The sequence below is a fragment of the Papio anubis genome, chromosome 15, assembly GCF_008728515.1.
Source record: "Papio anubis isolate 15944 chromosome 15, Panubis1.0, whole genome shotgun sequence".
Classification (NCBI taxonomy): Eukaryota; Metazoa; Chordata; class Mammalia; order Primates; family Cercopithecidae; genus Papio; species Papio anubis.
The window spans coordinates 79538201-79552387 of NC_044990.1; the positions used below are offsets into that span (position 1 = coordinate 79538201).

Below are 14187 nucleotides of genomic sequence, written 5' to 3' on the forward strand. Positions count from 1 at the left end.
AACTGAGGGTCAGGTTAGTGAGTTGTTCAATGTTACAGAGAAGCTTGATGCCAGTCAAGGGGGATTTAACACCAAGTCCAGTATCCTACAGTAGAACTGGAAGGGCCCTGAATATCGCCTCCTCCTAGCTCCCATGGAATGGACAAGAGGGTTGACAATTGAAATTAATTGCCTGTTTACACAGCCAGGCCTCCAGAAACCTTAAGTCAAGGAGTTGCTTTATTTTTTCCCAAATATTTGTTATTTTTTGGAAAGTTATCTCAATACGCTAATACTTCATAAAAGCTTACACTTCTTATATCACTCTGGATTTAAGGTTTTTGTGATTTATCTCTATCTGCACACAAATTAGGACGAATGTCAACCTGTGATGTTTGCCACAATGATCTAGCTCAGGTCTCTTTTTCAAGCCTCCCTATACTGCTGTTACTTACCTCCCTGGCGATGAACCTCTTGGATAAGACTAAAGACAATAATTCTATGAAAATAAAAACACCTAGAAAGTTAAGAGGGATAGAACACTAAAACGGCAGTCTCTGCCAGACTTCTTTTATTTATATCTAGGTAGACCCATCTATTCAAAGATGGAATCTGCATCCTCTTTGTCTTAAAAGCCCTTTCATTTTTTAAAAGCCTTCTTTCAAAATGCAAATGGTCCTGGGAGACCCCACTGCTAAGTTATCCAGGAACCCTGGCAGAGTTTAATGGACAGCAAGGTTGGAGCCTAGGAGAGAGGAGTCTCTAGAGGCAGTAAAAAGACACTGATAAAGTGGTGGAGAGCTTTTTCTCCTTCCCAATTTTGTGGAAGGTTATTCAAAGCAATTGTCCCGAGGTTACTGCAACTATTTTCCTTTTTTTGTAAAAAAAAATTCTTTTTCCCCCTCTTCTTTTTCCTTTTAGCTGTTATTGTTCCTTGAAAAACAGTATAAAACGATACAAACACTCACTGACATGGACCCAATCTATTCTTGACTTTTTAACTGATGGATCACATTATAATGAAGGTATGGTATCATGGCCATTACTATTACTACAATTAGTGGTGAAAAGATAAGCATTCCTAAAATATCAGTTTGAGTTTTTGCACTTGCCCTTAATTCATGCAGAAACTAGTGTAGAAGCAATGAAGAAACCATTCGCACAGAACAAAAAGCAAAATGGCTTTCCAAAATCAAATTGGTATTTTAAAAAATTCTAAGGTCTTTTGTTTTTTCAAATTATGGCTTTTTATTTCCTGAGTTTCACAAGGTGATATAGCTCAGGTAGTTTTAGGGCGCTGCCTCTCATTTTGTAGTATGCTGGGCTGTAGTAAAGTATTATTGGCTGTTGAGTATCCCCTAAACTACGCTATTGTTGAGCAAGTTAGAGGGGTCTATATTTCCTGATAGTCTTAAAAATATGGCTCATAGGCCGGGCGTGGTGGCTCACACCTGTAATCCCAGCACTTTGGGAGGCCGAGGCGGGTGGACTATGAGGTCAGGAGATCGAGACCATGGTGAAACCCTGTCTCTACTTAAAAAATACAAAAAATTAGCCAGGCGTGGTGGCAGGCGCCAGCTACTCGGGAGGCTGAGGCAGGAGAATGGCGTGAACCTGGGAGGCAGAGTTTGCAGTGAGCCGAGATTGCGCCACTGCACTCCAGCCTGGGTGACAGAGCAAGACTCTGACTCAAAAAAAAAAAAAAAAAAAAAAAAAAAAATATTGCTCATGTGCATTATATAATTGAAAAAACAAAAACACTTCTGTATATTTAAAAATGAGCAACTATATTCCTCTTGTATCATGTTAAATAGAAGAATGTAATTTCTAGCAATTCTAGTAATTATTGTGTTTGTGCTTGAAAATAATTTTGAGAATAAATTGGAGACTCTTAGCCATCCAATCTATTCAATTCATTGGGCGCTTATTAAATCAGTTTTCACTGTTGAACCAATCAGCTGAATCTGTCAGAAAAAGTCTGACTTTATTTTTCAATTCAAACAACATGTAACCACATGCCCTTGTGACAATCACATTGTTTCTAAGGCCTAACTCTAAGGTAGATAGTTTTGGGAAGGAAGTTATCCATAAAATTGTTACCTGGATAAATAATAAGGCATGGCCCCATGGTTACCTGGATAAATAATAAGGCATGGCCCCATGGGACCCTCTTTTTGGAGAAAGCCAGGTGGGAACAGTCTTTTTGCTTGGCAATCCAGAGGATTTTTACATCCCAGATTAATACACACCATAGTTTCTGGATGAGTGAGAGTTTCACTTTTCTTTTGTAAACTGAGAGAGGGGTAAATAAGGACAGGAGGGTGAAAAAGGTAAAGTGACAGATCAGTTTTAAGAAAGAGTTCCTAGGGAGATGAGGTCTGGAAATAGCTTCCTTGCAAGTATCTGTTTCTGCATCTGCCTCAGAAAGTCTCTGGGAACTCATTGACACAGAAGGCCCATTTATACTGCAAGGCAGTGGCTCTGGAAAGATGAGTAAGGTCCCTGTAGTTCCTGACTTGGCAGGCAGATTCTCAATGCAGACTAAGAATTATGATGTCCTTGTAGGTAGTTTCTGGCTTGAGGGTGAATTTCTCTTTTTAGTGAGTGGATCAGCATTGCTGTAGAGCCCTACCCATGAACTTGTCTGGTGTACATGTAGCTGGAATCATGATCCTGATGTAACATGTGTGGTTCAAGGCCAGTCTCACTGCATGATCTGATAGTAATACCAGGATGGAGTTACCAGCCAGTCAGGAGCAAGCCTAAGTTGGGAGGCAGGTTGTCTATTTCGATGAGACCTTGTCTGTTTATCTCATCACATTTTGTGGTGATAATACACAAGCCCTAGAAATACTTATTTTCATCTTATAACAGCTACTCCAACACAAACTTAACTCTATGCATGAATGCCAGCTAATATAGAGAGAAACACTGTCTTGATTAGTTAGGAATTTTATTTGCACACAAATTTTAGGTAGTATTATAAAGTTAGAATAGTTTTAAAGATCATATATACTAAGCTTTATTTCCTCACACAGTCTTCCAAGTTATAGTAACATGCATCTGGAGAGAAAGCTTTAATGTCTATACCTAGTAATGAAGCTAGTAGAGGGGAGCTAGAACTCCTTACCACTCACCACAGGTTTGCAGGGGACTTCCTGGCATGAATCTGTCCACTCGCCTTGCGAGCGATCCTACCTCCAGCTCCCAATCTTGAGTTGTGTCATTTACACATGTCTATGTAATATATGTACCAAAACATGATATTCCAAATGCTTATGTGTTTTTATACTCATCATGCTACTCTATAATATAACATACCGTCTTATAAAATACTCAAGCGGGTTGCTTAATTTTCTCATTGATACTTCATTTCAGGGTATCTTCTAGAAAGTAGCATGAAAAGTATATGTTTTCATAGGCATTCTAAGATGGGTATACTTTTTATTCTTTCCAGATTTTTAATAGATGTGTTCTTAATAGTGTAATGAACTATAATGAAAGCGTTTGCTCTTTCACCATTTATCCTTCAGATTGTGATTTCTCCTTTACATATCACAAAAGATATAAAACTGTTAAAAATAACAGTAAGTTATTTTCACCTTTTGGCCAATGTTTATACTTATCATTTATGTTTAAATACTTGAAAGAAAGGCCTAATGAGCTAATAAAATATATATAGTTTTAGAAATGACATTAATAATGTCTTTTATATTATTTATAAGTATATAGATACTCAAATCTACTTTCTGGCAGAAAGTATATGCTGAGGCCCAGAACATTAATTCATTTTTCAAAAAGCTGTTTTTTATTTAATATAATCCCACTTGTGTTTAAATATGTGTCAATATTAATTGGTGTTACCTTAAGATTTTAGTGACTGCGGTCTCCTTTTCTAGAAGGTTCCTTGCCCTGATGCTGAAAACAGACTTGCGAAGCTGAAAATGATAAAAGTATGACTTTAGTTATGGAATGTTAAGAAATAATATACTGTCAAATCATTCAATAGATGACATTGTTAAAACATGAAACATGAATATCTTTTGCTAAAACATCATCATACGACTGACGATTCTATTTTTACTTTTATTTGGGTAGTACCATGAACAAACTTGTGGGGCGCCACGTCCCAGCCACGGGTGGTGCATTGGCTGTGCCTCACTCTGATAATGGCCTTCGTCTGAATAAACTTTTCAGTTTCCAAAGACTTTAATATTGACTCTCATACTGGACTCCTTATTTGTCTTTGATTAGTGCATTGTTCTCTAATCCATATTATGTCTGCTGCAGGTTCTTGGCCTGGAATCTCACACTAATCTGAACAATGAGTTTAGGAGTTGCTTTGCTTGCAGGCATGGGGAATGAACCAAACAGGCATTCAAGCTTGCTTCCTAGTTGGTGATGATAAAATCACTCCAGAGAAGAGAACTAAGGAGAAAACCATCCTGGATGCTGACTATAAATTCAAAGATACACTCCCCAAGGTCAGTTCTGTGTGGCTTACTAGTTGCAGATGTTAGATTGGTGGAAGGCGTACAAGGAGTTAGAGCAGGCAGAAGAAGGGCAAAGAGAAAACAGGGACATGGGCCATTATGTTCTCATAATAATACATAATAAATAGATTTACAATAATAAATAACTAGAACAAATAATAAACAACTGGAAAGTGTAACTCCAGTAGTCAGACTGAAGATAGTAATTGAAACTTGTTCATTTTGATCAATAGATTAATAGATTAGATTTACTGAGTACTTAGCATGGTATTAGTGACCATAGGAGATTTAGGGTAAATAGAATTTGGAGTTCTTGGTTTCTAGTAGGGAATAGCCTAGATAGGAAGACGAGGGTAGGACACATGAGATCATCAGTGACAAGTACAGTGCAGTAGATGGCACAGCGCTAGATGATACGTAGAAGAGAAAAAACAAATGAGAGGGGCTGGAGCTCTTTGAGGTGGAACAGCGAGTCTGGACTAGTCAGCAAAGGCTTCACTGAAAAAGTGGAGGTTATACTGGGTCTTGAAGGAAGGCTAAGGGTCCTAGAGGCAAAGGCGGCGCTGGGTGAAGGACTGAAGTGGACATGTGTGCACAGGGCAAGTTAATTTGGTGCAAACTACCTGTATAAGTGCTGTGCTAGCCAGATCTTGAAACCAGGCAAGAAGCCCTCCAGGGCATCCTGTGTTTCAAAGTTGAGCGGGGAAAGAAAACCCTCGGAAGACAGAAAACTCTGTACTCAGTAAAAATAGACCACCCAGTTAGTTTCTTTTCAACAAGGGTTAGGTATGTGGAGGTACAAACTCACAGCACCCCATTCTACAAACAAAGCTGTGAACAAATGCTATAATGTCAACCAATGTGTTCATAAAGCCATAGTGGAGAAGAACCAGAGTAACAAACAGGTCTTTTTAGTCACAAATGATAACCTGGATAACATCAAAACTAGCAATCCACTTTTCATATTTTACAGCAAATATGTAATAAAGATCAGCATCACTGAACATACTGGCAATTTCCCCCTCATGAGGAAAGTTGGTTCATTCATTTTTCTGTTCAAAAATGAAAAAACTGAATTGGTTTCATGATTCACGAGAATTCTTAGGAGAAAAATTAATGTGTGGACAAGGAGACAAGAGTGGATACCATCCATTTGGAAATTCCATTTTCTTGGTAGCACATATATGCTATTTCCAATGATAAATCGTGAAACTTCCCTACTTCTCCCCTCCTGAAAGAGTTGACTTTTGGCATAATTTTTTTTTTTTTTTTTTTTTTAAGATAGTCTTGCTCTGTCATCCAGGCTGGAGTGCAGTGGCGCAATCTCGGCTCACTGCAACCTCTGCCTCCCAGGTTCAAGCGATTCTCCTGCCTCAGCCACCCGAGTAGCTGGGATTACAGGTGCCCACCACCAGGCCCGGCTGATTTTTGTATTTTTAGTAGAGACGGGGTTTCACCATATTGGCCAAGCTGGTCTTGAACTCCTGACCTTGTGATCCACCCACCTCAGCCTCCCCAAGTGCTGAGATTACATGCGTGAGCCACGGTGCCTGGCCAAGAGTTGACTTTTGGCATGGATTTAACCTCTCTGAGTTGAAAGCTCAGCTCCTAAGGAAAGCTGCTTGGAGCTGCTTTTGGAGATGGAAGACTCAGCTGGTGGTCCCATCATCATGGTGCATCTGCTCTTTAGACACCTAAGAACACACATAGTCCTGAGGCAGACCCAGGCACAGAGGCCCTGTGACAGTGAGTTTTAAGAGAGGCCTCCAGATCCCACAACTCTTATTTCGTCTTGAAAGGACAAAGACATGTGTTAGTTGTTTTTCCCTCAGTGGAAGATGAGAGTCTGAATCCAGTCACTTATCTACTGCCCCTGCAATTTCATGTTAGGAAAAACCTTTGGGATAATACCTGGTACACTATTGCCTAAATGATTTCTGCCCTGAACAAGATTGCTAAAAGGCTACTAAATGGCCTTTGTCCTGAACTTGATCTAAGACAAAATACAGTATTAATCCACACAAGGGAGTACTTGAGAACTGTTTTTATAACTAAAGCCAGAGGTAGCAGGAGAATAAATATTGCAACAGAGAAACATCAGATTTAGCTTTGGGATGTTCTTTTGTTTTGTTTTGTTCTGTTTTTTGAGACAGAGTCTCACTCTGTTGCCCAGGTTGGAGGGCAGTGGCGTGATCCCTGCCCACTGCAACCTCCGCCCCCTGGGTTCAAGCAATACTCGTGGCCTCAGCCTCCCCATTAGCTGGGATTACAGGCACGCACTACCACACTGGCTAATTTTTGTGTTTTTAGCATAGACGAGGTTTCACCATGTTGGCCAGGCTGGCCTCGAACTCCTGACCTCAAGTGATCCACCGACCTCGGCCTCCCAAAGTGCTGGGATTATAGGTGTGAGCCCCCGCACCTGGCCTTTGGGATGTTCTTAAAAGAAGGAAAGGACTCACACACATACATATATATGTCTTCTTTCATCTATTTATACATATATATATATTTGATATTATATTTGATGTCCTAGATATGTATTTAGATGGTTACATACTTTGTTTTTTTCTACTAAATAAAGAAAGCCTATAGTGATTATCTAGTTATTCCCTTCTTATTTTCTTACTTCTATAGTAAAGCTTTGCACATTTTTTTGGCAAAGGGCATTCTTAGACTGTGCTAGCCGCAAAAACTCAGAGCTACACTGCTCTGCAGTGCCCTCTTCTGGCTCTAAAAGCTATTGACAATCACCTGAAATAATTAGCAAAACAAAGAATACAGAGATCCATTTCATGATAAGTAATTTCAGATCTGAAATTGTAAATTACGGCTATGAAAGGAGTAATTGCTAATTCTGGATCTAAACATATCAGAGATGTGGGAATACAAAGGAAGGAGATGAATGATGTAATTACGACGAGTTTACTTTGAAAAAAGTCAAAGATTCATTGAAAAAGATTTTCTTTGGTTTTGTTTGTAAACTGAAAACATCCAACTGCCTCAGATAACAATTATTTGACAGGATTAATAACTCAAAACAAGTAAATTAAATTTAAATTATCAACAATATAGAGATATTTTTAAAGTCTTGAACTTCTAAGGTAAAACACGTTTCCAGAATTATATACTTTAACACGTAATTCAAAACTTCAACTCAATTTCCATAGAGTTATTTGTGATTGAATAATTTGGACCTGAAAGACATTCCAATGTATGAATCTTGCTGATTTTTTGGCAATGTCTTCTAATTAATGTACATGTTACTCTTTTTTCCCCTTAAAACAGAGAAACCTGGGCCATTCGACCTATAGTTTTTGAGAGTCTGGATTTTTTTTTTACAGAGTCTCACTCTGTCACCCAGGCTGGAGTGCATACAGTGGCATTATCATGACTCACTGCAGTCTTGACCTCCTGGGCTCAAGCGATCCTCCCGTCCCAGCCTTCTGAGTAGCTGAGTAGCCACCACATACAGCTAAGTAATATTTTTAAAAAAGAGATGGGGTTTCTTCATGTTGCACAGGCTGGTCTTAAAATGCCTGGACTCAAGCAATCCTCCTGCCGTGGCCTCCCAATATGCTGGGATTGTAGGAGTAGGCCACCGCACCCAGCCAAGAGAGTCTGGATTTTGCCGAAAGTACACTCTTGGTACAGTTCAACACGTTCTTCTGTCTTCTATTTCCTGAAAATTGGCAGCTGGTTCCAGAGGTTTCATCAGACAGACTCTGGTTTCATCCCTTTGGCAAGGCCATAGGTGGCATCAGATTCTTCCACCGAAAGGAACAGAGCGTGTGTGTTTCTTTTTGTGATGTTACGGGTCTTGATGTTCATTTCTTAGATCCGTTGACTTCATTCAGTTTGCAAAATTGTCATTTATTTTTATTAGTTGGGACAGTTTTATAATGAGGTGCTTTCCCTCCTGTATTATTTGGTTACCCAGTAGCAAAATTGGTATGGAAAAGCCAAGATAAATGCTTGATTATCGACTTTTACTTATTAATTTTATATGGTTAATTGATTTTGTATCATCCTCTCAAGGTAACCAATTACTGTTTTTAAAATGTCATGATGAACTCAAGATTTAAACATATTTGATGTTTAATGGATTTCAGTCCATGTTAATTACCAATCTTACTCTAAGTCACATTATCTCTACTGTTCTCATTGGGAGTTTTTCAAGTTGGTCAGTCCATAGATTCTTTTTATATGGCCCTCGTTGTCTTTGACAAAGCTTCCTTGTTCCTAGTACAAGATGCTCCAAAGTCATCTTGTACACTTCCTATTCAAAATCAATCATTTTCTTCAAGAAGCCCTGGTTTACTTATTGGAAAATTGGAAAACGGTGTTTCAAGAACATATCTAGATGAGTCCACAGACGCTCACTGCTATGGAGTTGGTCACTGTTTCAAAGATTTTGCCTGGGTTTATTCTGATGTTTTCAATTTAAATTCAGGACCCAGGATTTTTTTTTTTTTTTTTTTTTATAAGTTCTGGGTTACACGTGCAGAACGTGCAGGTTTGTTACATAGGTATATATGTCCCACAGTGGTTTGCTGCACCCATCAACCCGTCATCTATATTAGGTATTTCTCCTAATGCTATCCCTCCCCTTGCCACCCTATCCCCTGACAGGCCCCCGGTGTGTGATGTTCCCCTCCCTGTGCCCATATGTTCTCGTTGTTCACCTCCTACTTATGACTGAGAACATGCAGTGTTTGGTTTTCTGTTCTTGTGTTAGTTTGCCGAGAACGATGGTTTCTAGCTTCATCCATGTTCCTGCAAAGGACATGAGCTCATTTGTTTTTATGGCTGTGTAGCATTCCATGGTATATACGTGCCACCTTTTCCTTAGGATTTTTATTTTTACCTAAGCTTTTCTATATGATATCTATGTCTCCCCTTTTTTCTCCACAAAGAGCACTCTTGATTATCAAGAGCACAAGGGATGCCAGAATTAGATTGTCTCATAGTGACTCAGTTTTATTTTACATTTCATAAACAATAGTCTCAGAATAAAAATACACAACCAAGAAAACTTCTGAATATCTTAAGGGTTTGCATATCTTCTTCCCATTCACCTCCTCATTTGTATATCTGTACTCTATCCATACTAGAACAAATAATTGTTACATATTTTACTCTTCCTGTTATCTTTATGTAGTCTTAGTCCTTACATATGAATGTGAATTTTTATGCCAAATGATTTAAGAGTCCTTTTTGGAGTTCATTTAGGTTGTCTGAGGCATGATTTTTAGTAGATTAAAGGCTCATTGAAACAAGATTACTTGTATCTTACATTACTCATATTCTTAGATCTGAAAGCAGTTTCTCTGACCTTGAAAGTTGAAAGTCAGTTTTCAGGATGGAGAAAATCTGGTTCAGATATTCTTTCCCTAGGCATCCTATATATGTTACTCTACTTCCTTCTGACATAAAGCATTGCTGCTGAAAAATCTGGTGATAATCTAATGTTCTTTCCTTTATAAATCACTTGTTCTTATTTGGGCTAGATACCATTTTTTTTTTTTAATTTAAAGACCTGTCATTTGTCTGGTGTATGTATTGCTTTTAATCATTTACTCCAATATTTTTAGGTGTGTGCTGTCAATATATAGTTTCAAATCTTTTTACGTTTCAGGAAAGTTTAGTACACGTTTTATTCTCTTGCTGTGGTTTTTCTTCCTTAGGGACACCTATAATGCAGATGTTGGGCTTTAGACTTTCTTCTATTTGTCATTTTTCTTGCAAATCCATTTTCATCTTTTTTTTTCATTTCTCTTTGATTTTAAAAAAAATTCCTCTTCTTCATTTTCTATTTCTCACTTTTGAATCATCTGAGGTCTCTTTATGTTCCTTCTAGTTTAGTCTTCATTGCTTTAATTTATAACTTTTCTGAGTTCTGGCACCTCATTTCTGAGTTTTTCTAACTTTTTCTTTTGAGCTATTTCATCCTGATGTAATTTTTAATGTCTTTTAACTAATTTTTCAATAGTACGCTACAGTTTGAGCTGGTTAGAGCACGTTTTTATGGGCTGCTTTCCTTGTCTACGGGGACAGTATTCTGCTCATTGTTTTTTTCTTATAATAACCCTTGCAAGGAATTTGGCTTTGATAATTTTCTCTTACTTGTTTTTATACAAAATTAGCTTTCCCAAACAGTTTAGTATTTCTCTTCTAACTTCAGAGTTTCCTTTTCTGTTGTTTTAATATAGTGATCAAATATGGTAGCTTTCTTTCTGGAATTTCCAAGCTCTGTTTCCCAATCCTCCTCCCCCTGCAAATTTTGTCTGGCTCTGCTTTTATCCTGATCACTCTTGTCCCTGGCTTGTTCAATTTTGATTGCGCTCCTGGATTTTTTATTTCAGAATGGAGCTAAGAAGATGTTCTACTGTTCCATGAACACTGGATGCTATGTAACTAAGCTTGGTTTCCTCCCACAGACACTAATAGCATGCAAATCATGTGGCTATTTGTTTGTCTACACTTGCTTTTATTTTGGGTTTGTGGATTACCGAGTTTTATGGTAAATATTAACTATAGAATTGGGGTTTTGATATATCTGTATTCTTTTTGTTTTCATGTGGGAATTCAAGATTAAAAAACAATGCCAATGCCTCTGTCATCTTTATAGAAGAAGGCTCCTTAATTTTTTTCTTGAATTTTGAAGTAGATTTATCAATTTTATGACTGTTTCCAAAGATCAAAATTTCAATTTTGTTGATATTATTTATCACTTCTTTTCCTTCCATTTGATTAATATCTGCTTTTCTCTTTATCATTTCTTTCTTTCTGCTCTCTTAGTGTTTTCTTGGTTAATTTTTCTAAATTCTTGAAATGAATGCTTGGAAGATTAAGTTAAGCCTTTCTTTACTAGATAGTCATTCAGGGCTATATTTTTTCCTCTAAAAATGCCATTAACTACTTCCCACAAGTTTGATGTATCTTTTGTTCATCATTTTTTAGTTGTAGATATTTTCTTATTTTCATTGGTGTTTCCTCTTTGCTTATTTGAAAGTAGTTTTAAATTTCTGAATGTGTAGGGTTTTTTTGTGGTTGTTATTTTCTTATTGTTAGGTTTTGGATTTTATTACATTTTGGTCAAATATTATTTTTTCTAGGACATTGATGTGTATATGTTTAGATGTCCTTGTGGTATAGTAAATGGTTACATTTAAAAATCATTCATGTGTTCTTGAATTAGAATGTTATTCTCTAGTCATTGAATGAAGAATTTTATAGATGCCCATTGCGCATTTAAAAATGTACATTTTAAAGCTTCTACATCTGTATTTTTTGGCTCCTTGATCTGTGCTGAGGGGATATACACATATTTTAAACTTAATCTTCAAACTAATCCTCATAGGTAAGGTATTATTATCTCTTTTTTTCCAGATTAAAGATCTAAGACTCATAAAAATTAAGTTGTGTAAGTTCACTCAGATAATAAATTGCAAAATTATTACTAGAACTCTGGATCCTGCAGCTTCAGTGTTAAAATCTTTTCACTGCATTATGATGTCTATCTAAAATGTCACTAGGCTTAGTATAAAAAATCATTTTCTAAACTATATTGTAACAAAATATTACCTGCTTGACTTGAAATATTTGGTTTACACATATTATAAACTTTTGCTATTCTCACATCCTAATGCAAAATCGAAACTAACCAACTTTTTGTTTCTTCTACATATGTATAATTCATTTTCAGTATAATGACCCTGAAGCACTGAGAGAGATCAATACAATTCCTAACTCTTTAAAGCTAGTATGATCACATTTTTTATATTTTACACTTACTGATTCCTTAAAATCTGGGATCCATCAAAACTCTCAATCAATCAGAATATTAATTTGATTAATTCGATCACCCAGAAGTAACCACAGACCTATCTTGAATATAGATTCCTTTGGGATGCTGCACTGCTTAGACCCATAAAGATGCTGCATTAAAGAACCATAGCTTGACCCTAGAAACCACCTTCAGAATGAAGCCATCAATATATATTTGACAAAGCATACCACGAGTATTATAAATATTCAGTCGTTTTTTTGATTTACAATGTTAACAATACATTTCTGTTTCTAACTGAGAAAAATTTGAGTGGCTCCATTTTTCTTTTCTCATTTTAAAAATATTAACAGGTTAATAATAAATGGGAAAGTGATTATAAAAACATATGACCATAAGGCACAAAACCATCATCCAATGAATACGGCTTGATGAATGTCATTTCTGCTAGAAAGGTGTAGTGTAATTATTGTAATGAGTCACTTTATTGAATAAGTCTCCCAAATAAAATATAGTAATTGGGAATAAGCAATTATTTAAAATTGCATGGGTTGAAGGTGATATCTCATTTGACTGTAGTTGAATTTTCATGCACCCATGAATTCAAAATAAATCCCAAAGTGCATACGACAGATCATGTGTTTGGCAAGATGTTTCTATAAAATAAACTTTCTCTGGAATTGACGTTACGCTTAGAAAGAAAATTTTAAAAGGTGATTAATGTGAGCATCAGCAAGATTAAAATTTTGATTATGGATATATATAAAAGTGAATACCATTATAATGCCACGTTATGAAGCTTTGAAGAGTATCTTAAAATGAGAATTTTGTGAAAAGAGAATTTTAGACGATGGGTCAAGATTTCTTCTTGTAAGTTATTTCGATATCATATGTTCTGAACTCTGTAAAAACACTATGTGTAGGAGTTAAAATATGCATATAAACCTGCATGTGCACGTGTGTGCACGCCACACATACGCTAAATCTTCACCCTTCCTTTGGGCTCCAAGGCACCCAGTACAAGTTGATCCCTGCCCTGTGTGAAACATCTTTTTATCTTTCTGTGAATTCCAATAGATTGTAAACTCCTTAGGATATGGATAATGTATTCTTTGTTTGTTACATTTTCTTTCATTGTCTAGCACTGTGCATTGTTGGTGCACAGTGCTAGACAAAAATTGAATTCATTTCAGATTCAAAAATTGAATTAATTTCATATTAAAATATTATTTTCAATTTTTACTCCTTTTTCTGTTTTATGTATTTTAATGTAGTTAGTCCTTGAAAATAAAAAATATGAATGAGGTAAAAATTACAAAGAAGGACTGCTTATTCTGAAATGAATCAACTAACTTGATATATAGGAACATCTTGTAATATTAGAAACTAAACAATTTAAAACTTAATTGATCTGATTATTTTTGCACTTGAATTTTATGACAATGCTTCGGCCACTAACACAGTAGCGTGGGGTCCCTGTGGTCAAAAGTCTAACATCTTACACATCAAATAATGAAACTAATTGTGCAAAAAATGAGGGAAAAGCAATATCTTTGATTACTGAAACAAATTTAGATAGGTTTAATATATAGTATTTAATGATAAACTATAAATATATGCTAGGTAGATTTTAATTACAAAAGTAAAAGACAAAATGACTTTATGATTATATCTAATATAAACAGGAAGGCAAAGATTGGAAATCTGCACAGACAAAAGAAGGTGAGTGGGCTTGTGATTCTAGAGTAAATGTCAGATGCTTTTAACCTGTTTGTGAATTTAGAAATTCCACTTTTTTTTTTTTTTTTTTTTTTTGAGATGGAGTCTCGCTCTGTCGCCCAAGCTGGAGTGCAGTGGCACGATCTTGGCTCACTGCAACCTCCGCCCCCAGGCTCAAGCAATTCTCACGCCTCAGCCTCCCGAGTA

At 36.5% G+C, this 14187-nt stretch overlaps 1 protein-coding gene across 6 annotated transcripts in view; it reads right to left on the minus strand.

The window, feature by feature from the left end:
• Positions 1–14187, minus strand: part of NALCN (sodium leak channel, non-selective) — a 342682-nt gene that overhangs the window by 65512 nt on the left and 262983 nt on the right. For all 6 annotated transcript variants that reach the window (XM_021929744.2, XM_003914045.4, XM_009192178.4 and 3 more), the window contains one exon: positions 3844–3917. In XM_021929744.2, the coding sequence (XP_021785436.1) occupies positions 3844–3917 (74 nt within the window). The remainder of the gene's footprint in view (positions 1–3843; positions 3918–14187) is intronic.